The sequence below is a fragment of the Podarcis pityusensis genome (assembly GCF_964106645.2).
Source record: "Podarcis pityusensis genome assembly, chromosome: 15".
Lineage (NCBI taxonomy): Eukaryota > Metazoa > Chordata > Lepidosauria > Squamata > Lacertidae > Podarcis > Podarcis pityusensis.
The window spans coordinates 14,146,854-14,158,897 of NC_138040.1; the positions used below are offsets into that span (position 1 = coordinate 14,146,854).

The following is a 12,044-nucleotide window of genomic DNA, read 5'->3' on the forward strand; positions in this document are numbered from 1 at the left end:
TTCCAAGATTATTCCAAGAGACTTCTCTTTGATTTCCCTGCTTCTACATTTACCAAAGTCCTACTACAGGGGTGGCACAGCCCAGGCCTTAGGGGCCAATCTTGGCCTGCAGCTCCCAGAATGTGGCTCACAAGAGAATGTGGCCCTCTAACTGACAACTGTCACCCAGCCCTATCCTATCAGCTGCCTCTGCCACCTGCTTCCTTCAGAAATGCCGTTTCTCCTTTCTCAGTCAATAGCATTTTCATCAGACCCCACAAAACTGGCTGGCCACTGGGGTAGGTTTCCAGGTGCTGGACCAGATGAGCCTTGGGTCGGAAACAGCAGTCTGGCTCTTTTGATTTTTTTACTAGCTTCCCCTCCCCAACAAATCCCTGTACCCTGAGCTGCCACCCAAGCCTATTCCTGCCCTTCCCTTCCAAAAAATGGCGGCGGTGGCGGGGTACTTGCTCATCTGGTGCCACAGGGTGCTCCTGGTGCTGGAGCAGGGCCACTTTGTTGCTCCTCTTGATGTTCATAAAATTTCTCAGTCGCCTGAGCCTAGAAGAGATGAGATGAGGGCTTCTCCTCATCAGAGACTGCAGAATTGGGGGCAAAGACCACGGGCATAGGGGTGTGAGGGATCCAGTCCCTACTCTTTTGCTTTCTCCAAGTTTCTGGCACTGGAAATACAGCTGTGGCACAACTGCAACAAGAGGGGTCACATAGGCAGAATATACCTATAAGGGCTTTGCCAATCGCTCAATGATTACCACTCTTAGCCAGGTGCATTTGTGTTCTGTAGTGTTCCTTTTAAATGCAGTAGAAAAATCCCAAGTCTGGGGATGAAGAAAGGATCACACGCAGAATGCTGTTTTGGCACCCAGAACAGCGCACATGCTGTGCACCATGGGTGGGCAAGCCACCCACAGGGGCAGCATGGCGAGCACGGGGGCGCTGCCACCTGCAGCGAGCATCAGGGGCGGTGGCGATGTCACCCCCCCCCAGGGATGACACCCGGAGTGGGCCATAACCCCCTTCCTCTGCCAGTGATTAGACAATCTGCTTTGCATGCAGATTATAAATAATAACAACACAACAACTAATCCTGAGCAACATCTCCTGATAGGCCTGCGAATGTCACCAATCTGAAATGCTGGTGAGCTGCTACCAATCAGTGTAGACAATGGATGGACTGATGTTCTGACACTGTCTAAGGCAGCTTGCTATAAGCAATTTATCTGAAGATGAGCAAGCTAACTTCTCCACAAGAAACGATAATCTTTTCCTTTAAGAGACTTTTTAAAAAGCTTAAAAAAAATGTTGCAAGTACAAAAATCCTGAATTTGAGAGGAAGCAAAATTCCTGCCTCTGCAATAAAGCCATTGGCACTGCAAGGTGCCCCAACCAAATGCCAACTGAAACAGACCCTCCAAAATTTCAAAGGTGTAATTTTGAGGTGTGGAACACAGCTGGACCTTCTTCTGAGCTAATGTGCAGCAAAGAGGCACTTGCAATAAAGGTTATAGGCCCCCTTCAGGACTGGCATCAGGACTTGGGATTTTAGGGCACCTGACTAAACCCATGCTCCAGTTTGTTGTGAAGCACCCTGGAACTTTGAATGAAGGGTGGTAGAGCCCAATAAGTGCAAACCTTAAAAAATCGTAAAAAGGCGGGGGAGAAACCTTCATCAGAGGGAGCTACTTTTATTATTAATATTATTATATGTCTTTTTCCCTGCTGGGACTCAAGGCAACTTACAGATAAAAACACAGAAAGATGCACTCTTAATTGCCTGCATAGGCCTGGCAGAATAGAAAAGTTTGCAGCAGGTGTTTAAGAGTTAAAACAGAAGATGCCTGTTACATCTCTATTGGAAGAGCATTCTGCAAAACTGGACCTATAACACTGAAGGCTCAGTTTCATGTTGACCTCAGATGAGCCTCACCAGTTCAGGAAACAACCAACAACAGATGACCTCAGTCGTCAAGCTGGGAAATAAGGGCTTGGCTGGTCCCTGAGGTACCATGGAGTTAAGTAGTTCAGGACATGGTAAATTAATACAAGGACTTCCATGGTAGATGGGCAGCCAGTAAGGCTATTTAACAATGGTGTCACATGTCTGCTAGATGCCTCTACCAGCAGTCTAGCCACCGCATTCTGCACCAGCTGAATCTTCCAAACCAGACCCAAGGTTTATTGTTTGTTCATCATGCTTTGCTCTCGTTTCCAATTATAAGGATAATGTGAATGAGGAATGTGAATAATATGAAGCATGAACTGTAGTGCAATTAGGTGTGGAAGAAATGGCATAAATGAGTTTGTGAAGAAACACGGGATTTTAATGAAAATGAGAAGTTTAAAGAAGAAGACATGTCACTTCCCCCCAAGACGCTTCTTAAGAAACTGCCCCACCAACTTCTGGGGTCTCTCTTCGTATTCAACCAGGACTTCATGAGAGCTGGTGATCTGGTCCCCTTGAAGTCGATTCAGGAGTGTGACACAGACCACAGCACCTAGAGGTCAGTGAAAGAAAACAGGAGAGGACCCAAAATGTGGCTTTCAAGGGAACACAAGAGAATGAAGAAGCCAGAAGCCAACTTCTCTTGCCTGCCTAATGCTGCTGTGATAGTCATTTAACACTCCCCCCTTTTCCCTATTATTATTATTATTATTTAAAATTGTATAGTGCCCTTCATCCATATATCTCACAGCAGTTCACAGCATAAAAATACAAGATAAAAAACCACAAGATACATAATAAAAGCAAGAACAAGAATAAATCAATAAGCCTACTCCTACCCACTACACATTTAAAAGCATTCAAGTCTTGAAGATATGCAAAAGGCCAAATTCTGTTTTCATGCTAGCCAAGATTATTAGTAGTAGAAGTAGTAATATAATTGGTATCAATACCAGTTCTGGTCATTGACTTCAAAAAGGATATTGTACAATTGGAAAAGGTTCAGAAAAGGGCAACCGAAATGATCAACGGGTGGAGCAAATCCCCTATAAGGAAAGGCTGCAATGTTTGAGACTTTTTAGTTTAGAGAAAAAGCAAGTAAGAGGTGGGATGATAGAAAAAGCTTCAATGCAAATTTAGGAAGGGGGCTGTTCCCTTCCAAGACGGCTTACATTCAACACTTTAGATTTGGCACCTAATGCAAGGTCCACTGCTTTCTGGAGGGCTCAGAACCACCGGACATCATATGACATCAAAGCTGCCCACCTATCAAAAGTGGCCCAAGAAAGGGTGACTAATTTTTGTTCTGGCCTGCTGGACAAAAGTGGCTAACCGTCCCTGGCTTAAACAAACCACAGTTTAGCACTATGTGTAAAGTAGGCCACCGTCCTCTTCCCAGGATGATTTGATGCAATCTGATACCTGCATGTAAAGAGTCTCATTTGAATGTATCCTCCCACATTCTCCTTTAAAACTTGCCAGATATATCTGATACACTCTTGGTATCACCATCAACAAATTTTGTCCACCAGCAACCCTGATGAAGAACTATGGAGAACTCAAAAGCATGCACACTATTTTGAGAAATTTTGGTTTGCCAGATCAAAGTATCACCTTAATAGGAATTGAGCATTAGCTAGCAGCTACCTGAGAGGCTGAAATTCATAGGTCAAAGTTTGGCCATTTCTACAGCAGATGCATCAAGACTGGCTGCATGAGTTACCTTTGATACCACTAAGATTGCACATTGCTGCAACAATGGCAGATTCCATCTCGATATTTCTTACTCCAGCCTCGTGAGCTGCCTTTAAATATTTCATTTTGTCTTCTTCCGTGTAGGAACAGATAGCACCATCAAGGCGAGCTTGACCTAAAAATATCACATCATATATTATTGACACACCTTGCACACAGAGAAAAATCACATTTAACAATGCCTCAACCTCATATTTTGATAGTTATGGGTTGGGGGGGGGGTCAGTCTAGATGACACCTGTGGTTCGTTTCCTAATCTTTAATCCTATGTATAGGAAACCAGGAAGCTCGCTCAACCAGTCAGGCCAGTTCCTTTGTCAAGGTTATGACCTTAATTGCTTAGCCTTTTGCATCTTAAAGGAGTGAACTCTGGGAACTGTAGCTCTGGGAAGGGGATAGTGGCTTCCTATCAATTCTTAGCACCCTTAACAAACTACAATCCCCAGAGTTCTATGGGGGAAAACATGACTGTTTCCACATTCAGTAGATTTCAGTGGATTTCTGACCACCCTGGTTAAGGCATTCGCCTTCACTTCCACTTTCCAGACTTAGAATCACAGAATCATTGAACTGTTGGAATGGACCTTGTAGAATATCTAGCCTTTGTCAGGGGAATATACCTGTTGTGGTTTCCCACTAAACCCCTAAGCTCCACCACTTCCTTGTGCTCTCTCTTCTCCCTTATTCCTACCTAAGCTTTTAGGAATGTCAATTTCTTTATTTAAATATTTTTTGCTTCACTGGTGTTTTACACCAAAGGCTCCCAGAGCAGCTTACAGATCAATTTTAAAAGAAAAGACAATCCCACATCAAACAGAAGTGCCTTTTACCAGCTGCAACTATTCCTGGATCCAGCAGTTCCTGGACTGGGAAAGCCTGGCCACAGTAGTTTGTGTGCTGGTTACTTCAAGACTGGATGGATACTGCAATGTGCTCTGTGTGGGGCTTTCCTCATGCTTGATATGGAAGCTGCAGTTAGTGCAGGATGCTGCAGCAGAATTGCTGACAGGAGTGTGGCCTTGCCAGCATCAACACCTGTGCTCAGAGTTTGGTAGAGTTTGGCAAGAATGGTTGGCAGAGTTTGTTGTACTTCTGTTCTACTTTCAAAATTTCCTCACTGGCTTGTTCAGTCTGTCTATTTTATTCTGTACGTCATCAATCTTTCTTCTTCTTCTTCTTTGGTGATCACTTGTAGCCGAGTAAGATTGTTTTCCATAAATATGGTCTTTAAAGTAAGTCTGTGACTGTGGAGGCCAATTCTGGATCCACACATCATTCCACAGTTGGGACATAGGTTTTCGGGTGGGAATTGATCATGGTGAGGGTTTGCCAAGTGTGCCTTCCGCTTAGCTCACTTCTCCCTTTCATCCTGAGTTCGAGCGTCTTCAAAGTCCATGACACCTTTGGTAAAGGCTGTTCTCCAATTGGAGTGCTCGCAGGCCAGTGTTTCCCAGTTGTGGGTGTTTATACTACATTTTTTAAGATTTGCCTTGAGAGGGTCTTTGAACCTCTTTTGTTGACCACCAACATTACGCTTTCCATTTTTAGGTTCAGAATAGAGTTCAGTGGTACCTCGGTTTAAGAACAGTCCTGTTTATGAACGATTTGGTTTACGAACTCTGCAAAGCTGGTAGTAGTGTCCCGGTTTGTGAACTTTACCTCGGTCTAAGAACGGAATCCAAACGGTGGAAGGGCACCAGTGGTAGGAGGCCTCATTAGGGAAAGAGCGCCTCAGTTTAAGACCGGTTTCGGTTTAAAAACGGACTTCCGGAACAGATTAAGTTCGTAAACTGAGGTACCACTGTAGTTGCTTTGTAAGACAATAATCAGGTATCAGCACAACATGACCAGTCCAACAAAGTTGATGTTGACACTGGTGATCTTTGCTTCTTCTTGTACACTGGCATTAGTTCACCTGTCTTCCCAGGTGATGTGTAAAATTTTTAGGAAACACCATTGATGGAATCATTTGAGGAGTTGGAGATGGCGTTTATAAGTGGTCCATGTTTCACAAGCACACAGTAAGGTTGGTAGTACCATAGCTTTGTAAACAAGCATGTGCAATTGCTTCCTGCTGCTCTTTGTCTGAGATCTCATCAGCCCCATTGTGGTTGGAGTTGAGCTCCTTCTTGCTGACTTTGGCCACCAGCGCCCACATCTTGGGAGCAAGAAGAGGTGGCGAAAGCAAGCGAGAGAGAAAGGCAGGCAGGGACTGAAAGAGTGGAAGAGCCACGGAGCTTCGCCTCAGACCGGGCTTAGCTGGAGCGGCTGCTCCTCCTCTACCTCCTCCTTCTCCTCCCAGCGCTTCCTCTCACCTATAAATAGTTTTAACAATAACCAAGGGAACATACAGTGCTATTTTTTCTAGAAAAAGAGGTGCTGGAACTCACCATGAACACCTCCCTTGTTCTCTTAGAATGGCAATGGCAATGGCACCCCCCTGAGAGGTGCCAGAACTGAGTTCCAGTGAGTTCCCCCTGAAAATAAGCCCTGGGAACAGATCAATCTCTGCTGAGCTGCACCCACAATTGTGAGGCCTGAAGAGGTTATGATGATGCTGCCCCAGCTGTTGCCATTGGCTGAGGATGCTCTGTGATGTCATAAAAGCAAATGGTGGCCAGCTGAGTGGATATAAAGGCGGTCCTTTGCCTCTTCCCCAACAGGACACAGCAGGCAACATTACAGTCGCTTGGCTCCAGCTTGCTTTGTTTGGTCACTGTGTCTGTGTTCCTGCTCCAGCCTCAGAGGAGGAGGCGTTGCAGGGGGGAGCACACGGATGTAAAATAGAATGTCCCTATTTTCACCTGAGGAATGTTGGAGGGTCTGTCTCTGTTGCCCAAGCATGCTCCACTCATGTAATGTAGAATCCAAAGTCATCCTTGGAATAGGAAGTAACTAAGATAAGAACCTTTTCTTCATTACTAATGGGACCTCTGTGTAAATGAACATAGCCGGGGGGGGGGGAGGGACAGCTGCCCCCCAACAATAAAGATCAATAAAAATACATAGCTAATTGAGGTTCTGCCCCCCCAACAAAAGGCCTGCCTCCTTAACAAAAATCCTGGCTAAGCCCATGTCTGTATGTTTTATTTTACCTTTTAAGCAATGCTAGCAATGCGTGAATGAGACAGAACAGGGTCATAGGACTGAGCAACTTCAAACTGAATCACATTTCTCCCCCATTTCTGCCTGAGACACAGTATTCAGACCAATGGGGCTGCATTGCAGAAGTCTTACCTTCATAGAAATCCAAGGTGCACATTGTGTTCCCAATGACCGTGTTGAACTGATGCAGTTCCTTGCCACATTCCAGCAGTTCCTCAGCCAACTTCTCATCGAGGTCTGTGTTGCGAAGTACGGACTTCCCTAGGACCATCTGTTCTAATTGAGGCTTGAAAGAAGCATTGACAGCCTGTTTGGTGATCACCACAGATCCTGGCTCCAAACCTGTATGTGTGTACATATATATATATATATATATATAGAGAGAGAGAGAGAGAGAGAGAGAGAGAGGGAGTGGTACCTCGGGTTACAGACGCTTCAGGTTACAGACTCCACTAACCCAGAAATAGTACCTCGGGTTAAGAACTTTGCTTCAGGATGTGAACAGAGATAGTGCTCCAACAGCATGGTGGCAGCGGGAGACCCCATTAGCTAAAGTGGTGCTTCAGGTTAAGAACAGTTTCAGGTTAAGAACGGACCTCCAGAACGAATTAAGTTCTTAACCCAAGGTACCACTGTATATATATGTATATATGCATACTCTCTCTCTCTCTCTCTGATATTTTCCATTTGATGGATATCCACTTGATGCAAAAGAGCACAAAATTTAGATTCATGGATGAAACAACCTTTTTACCAGTCATCTGAGATTGGTGTCTGATAGGATTCATTGCATTTTGGGATTTTGTAAACATATTCATGTTGTTGATCTTTTATTAGTAATATAACATAGACATTATTTGTATTTATATTGGGTCTCCTTTTTTTAATTATACCGAGAAGCATCTGATCTGAAAACAAAACTGAGCCTTCAATTTCTGGAAATGCCTTTTCATCCATGTATTTCTCTAATGCTCTTTTTTAAAGCCTTCCAAGTCCACGGGTGCATATTGCCACCTGTGAAACTACTTCCTTTCATTTTAGCTGGCACCGACTTAAAAGGGACCCCCCCCCCCAGTTTTCACCAGTCTGTATTATCAACTTCACAGTATAGATCCAGTTCCCATAGTGATTTTAGAGAGCCTGGTTCGATCTAAGCACCACAGCCATCAACCGCAAAAACACTTATTTAGAAGGGGGAGGGGGAAAGACTAAGAGGAAATACCTATTCCGCCAGATGTGCCAATGCGAATAATGATGACGTTGGAGCACTTAGCATGATGCAGAAGTTTGATGAGCTCATGCAACATAGTTGCAATGGAAGACATCCCTATCCCATGCTGAAAAGGAACAACAAACAAACGCCCCCTTCTATCATCATCATCAGAGTTTCCCACTGAAGATAAATATACCAAATAGCTCGGCCCCCCCCCCCACATCAGGAACAGAGATATAATTGCTTTTAAAGTATCTGTGCTCCCAAGAAAGCTAGCATGATGTAGCGGTCAGAGTGTAGAATTAAAACCTGGGAGAGGCCAGGGTTCGAATCCCCACCCAGCTACAAAGCTCACAGTGATCTTGGGTCAGTCCCTCACTCTCAACCTGACCTCCCTCACATGGTGGTTGTGAGGATGAAATGAGGAAGAGGAGACCTATGGACACCACCTGGAGCTGCTTGGAGACCGTATTTTTCCGTCTATAAGACGCCCCCGTGTATAAGACACTCTCTACTTTGGGGGACTCCGATTTAAGAAAATGGGGGGGGGGAGATGTATATGTGTATAAGATGCCCCCAAATTTTTGACACTTTTTTAAAGGAAAAAAAACCTAGTCTTATACACAGAAAAATATGGTAAATATAATAAACAGACCTGGCTGAACTCTTTAATATTTATTTATTTCCATCCTTCCCTTCAAAAAAGTTTTTTGAAGCAGATCTGCCATTCATGAAGTACAGCAACGTCAATGGCAGAATGGAAATGAAAGCTAAAGAGTAGCAGAACTTCGGGGCCAGTCAGCATCTTTCAGCCTAGCCTACCTCATGGGGTTGTTGTGAGGATGTGACTGGGAGTGTGTACACCACCCTGAGATCCTCAGAGGAAAGGTGAGAGTTAAACTCAATGCAGTAAATAAGTAAGATAACGGCTTGTGTACTTACGCTAAGTGCTAGCACAGGGCCAGCTTTGTACATGGCGTACCGATCCGTCGCAGCGCAGATGTTGGGCAAGTCGCAGGCCGGGCTCCCGATGGCCAGCTCCTTAGCAATAGATGTGATGAAAGCTTTCATCCGCAAAGGGCTTCCACCAGTGCATACAAACTAGACCCAATGATGTTTCAAAGAAAGAAAAAGGAAGATTTTTTATAACATTACTCAGTCTGCTAAATGTAGATAGATCTAGCTATTCTGTAAAATGTTACTGGTATTATATATTAGATGGGAGAAATCAATTCAGTTCACACTGAAAGATGAATCTACCAAATTCACACCTTCTGAAACAATAGAAGTGAAACACAGCTCGCTATTAAAATTCACACTAATCCAGAATTTGCAATGTAGCTCTCCAGCCAAACAATGTAGTTCCATCCTTAGGTAATCAGGCGTTAAAGAACACCTGTTAAGGAAAGTACCTCTCCCAAATCCAATTTTCAATCATCAGAGACAGAGTTTAATGATTCAGTGTTCTGACACAGCGTTTATTTTCTTACCTTCACGTCTCCAAACAAGGCAGGTAAATTGTGGGTCCCAGTTCCAAGAGCTAAATGATACAGGACGTCCTCTTTCATCTTCTGAAGGTGGGGGTTGGGGACACGAATGGCAGTTTCTCTATCAATGCAGAGTAGATGGGCATGAGTTCATAGCTATGGCACAAAAACAAGTAACGTCTAAGGAAACAGCAAGATGAATGCCATGACCTCTTAATTATAGCTTTGACCCAACCCTGGTATTCTAAAGCCAACAGATCATTTCAGTTAATCCAACTGGATCATAACACTTTTTACACTTACTTTAATGGCTGTTCTCCCTCTGCCTTCTTAGCTGTGCCTGTAGAAGCCATTCTGTGTGGCTAGAGGCTGAAGAAGAAAAATATTGGAGATAAACCAGCATCTTTAGAGACCTACTATTATCCTGTTATGCACACCCCAGGTTCTGAGTGGTGAGAGACTCCAAGGATGCCTGCACTTTCCCATGGTTTGGTTGTGATGTCCTTAGGATATATGATTTTATTCATTTACGCATGTATACAACAAGAGCATACGATGGAGGTGCTCTTGTCATCAGCACCATGGCAGATTTTGCTACCCCATTAAGGTTTCTAGGAAGGCCTTCAAAGTTATAGCTTTGGTTCCAACAGAAGAGAGCAAGTCAAGCTTCCCAGTTCCAGACCACACTAAGAAAAAAGCTATCCCCTACTTCTAGGAAAACTGCCAGCCAGGTGAGGTGAGGGGCCTATTCCCACTTCTGGAGGTATCACTAGCTAGCTGTTTCTATGGCAACACATCTGTACTTGACCAATTATTTAGATGTGCAAAAAGGATGCTTAACGGACTGGGCAAGGACTGTTAACTTAGCAAAGAAACTTAGCAAAGATGGGGCATTCAACTGAACTAACCCTACAATCTGCATATGGTCAAGAGTTAAAGGCACACATCACTTTGAGCAGAAATTGTGGTGGGTTAGGAAGAAGTTCATCCAATCTTGGGGTTGGATCTGTTCAGTATAGGATCTGTACGTAATGCAGGAGTCAGTTACAGAATCTCTGGCAGATAGTGATGCAGGTTCTGCTTTAAAGACCAGCCAAGAAGAAGTCTAAACTTCCTACGACACTCTGTCCCATTGTCAAATAACTCCAACTTTCTTTAAAACAAACAATTGTTTTAATTGCTTTAAACTGCAAAACTATGCCTTAATTTACCTGTTGGCCTACCTGCTCATTTCTGATGATCTACAGGATTTTGTACAGTAGTATTAAACCATATTAAACCATAGATCTATGCAGGCTGTAGTTAGGTTTTCAATCTTATGGGAGGGTTTGAAGGAGGAGAATCTCCCCTGCCCCAGGATAACCTCTGTTTCAATTACTTAGGAACTGTAGTTCTCTGTCTATGGATGACAGTATGATCAGCAACTTCACCTGACCAGAACTCCTAAAATTCTTTGAGAAAAAGCCTTGACAATTAACCCGGATGAGAAGCATCAATGGACCAAGAAAATCTCAACTCTCTAACAGACTCATGTGAACTATTTTTGTACCATAAAAAATCGTATTTACATTTTTGTCTAAGAGCCCCTTTGCTCTCTGAAAGTAATTCTCCAACCTGCATCCTCTGAAACAATGGCTGACCTGGTGTCATTTATCTTTCTGCAACGGAAGATCTGATTGGCCATCCGACTCATTACATCATAATATCACAGAAATTGTTCCCTCTCAGAATACCTGAATTTGAAGGAGTCCACCAGAGTAGATTGGCAGTGGGTTCCAAAGAGACCAAAGAAAGTCTCTCCACTGGGATGAGTGTAAAATGGGATTCAGTTCACATTTAAAGGCAAATCTAGCCAATACAAAACACAACCATCCTTTGGAATTTGCATTTCTCTGAATTTTGCAGTGTACTTCTCCAACCAAATAATGCTTACAAAAATGAAGATACTAAGGGAAAATGTGCATCAACATTAATATATCAGTAAAAATAACAAAAGTGAGTTATTTGCCTGCAAAAATGTGTGTTTTAGTCAAAACTGCATACAAAAAAATGTTTCTTGTGGGGGTGTGTATATATATATATATATATATATTATATATATATGTAATTGCAGCTGGCCACAGAAACGTGGAAAACTGAATTTCAGATTGGAGAAACTGAGTGTGAACTGAAATGCAGGGCTCCTTCCATTCCTACACTTGGCTAACCACTGCTCATTGGCGGAGAAAGGGGTGTGTGGTGGGGGCGGTTCGCTCCGGGTGTCATCCCTGAGGGGGGTGACATCACCACATCAATTGGACGTGCCTAAAATGGTTGTTGCCTGTACTGCTGTTTACCACCCCCCAGTGGTTTGTAACAACCATACTGTTGCATGCCACCCTAATCTCTTGAGTGATGAGAGATTCCAGGGGTACCCAGGGTTCGTGTTTCCTTCAAAACAAGGTACAGCAGAGACTATGGTGTCTTTATGATAGATGGTTTATTTACACACACATATACAGGGTGAGTCTTTTAAAAGAAGCCCCGTGAAATGTTTACTGTG

At 43.6% G+C, this 12,044-nt stretch overlaps 1 protein-coding gene across 2 annotated transcripts; it reads right to left on the reverse strand.

Moving 5' to 3' along the window:
• Positions 1–2,299: 2,299 nt before the first annotated feature.
• Positions 2,300–11,532, reverse strand: LOC308464596 (uridine phosphorylase 1-like). Of its 2 annotated transcripts, none has more exons than XM_080984040.1 (8): positions 11,071–11,532; positions 9,806–9,871; positions 9,506–9,658; positions 8,958–9,116; positions 8,025–8,139; positions 6,935–7,144; positions 3,666–3,812; positions 2,300–2,495 (listed from the first exon to the last, which is right to left on the reverse strand). In XM_080984040.1, exons 3-8 carry the CDS (start codon positions 9,581–9,583, stop codon positions 2,356–2,358), a joined length of 849 nt encoding a protein of 282 aa, XP_080840166.1. In that variant the 5' UTR covers positions 9,584–9,658; positions 9,806–9,871; positions 11,071–11,532; the 3' UTR covers positions 2,300–2,355. The 2 variants fall into 2 exon arrangements, with proteins under 2 accessions (XP_080840166.1, XP_080840165.1); XM_080984039.1 differs by having other exon boundaries at positions 9,506–9,623; positions 11,071–11,530.
• Positions 11,533–12,044: the final 512 nt, after the last annotated feature.

Excerpts from the sequence above, each read along its gene's own strand:
- LOC308464596 (XM_080984039.1), bottom strand. The coding sequence starts at position 9,855 with ATGGCTTCTACAGGCACAGCTAAGAAGGCAGAGGGAGAACAGCCATTA. Across the intron at positions 9,117-9,505 it reads CCTTGTTTGGAGACGTGAAG|TTTGTATGCACTGGTGGAAG; the intron begins GTAAGAAAATAA and ends CATTGGGTCTAG. Across the intron at positions 2,496-3,665 it reads CAATCTTAGTGGTATCAAAG|GTGCTGTGGTCTGTGTCACA; the intron begins GTAACTCATGCA and ends ACTGACCTCTAG.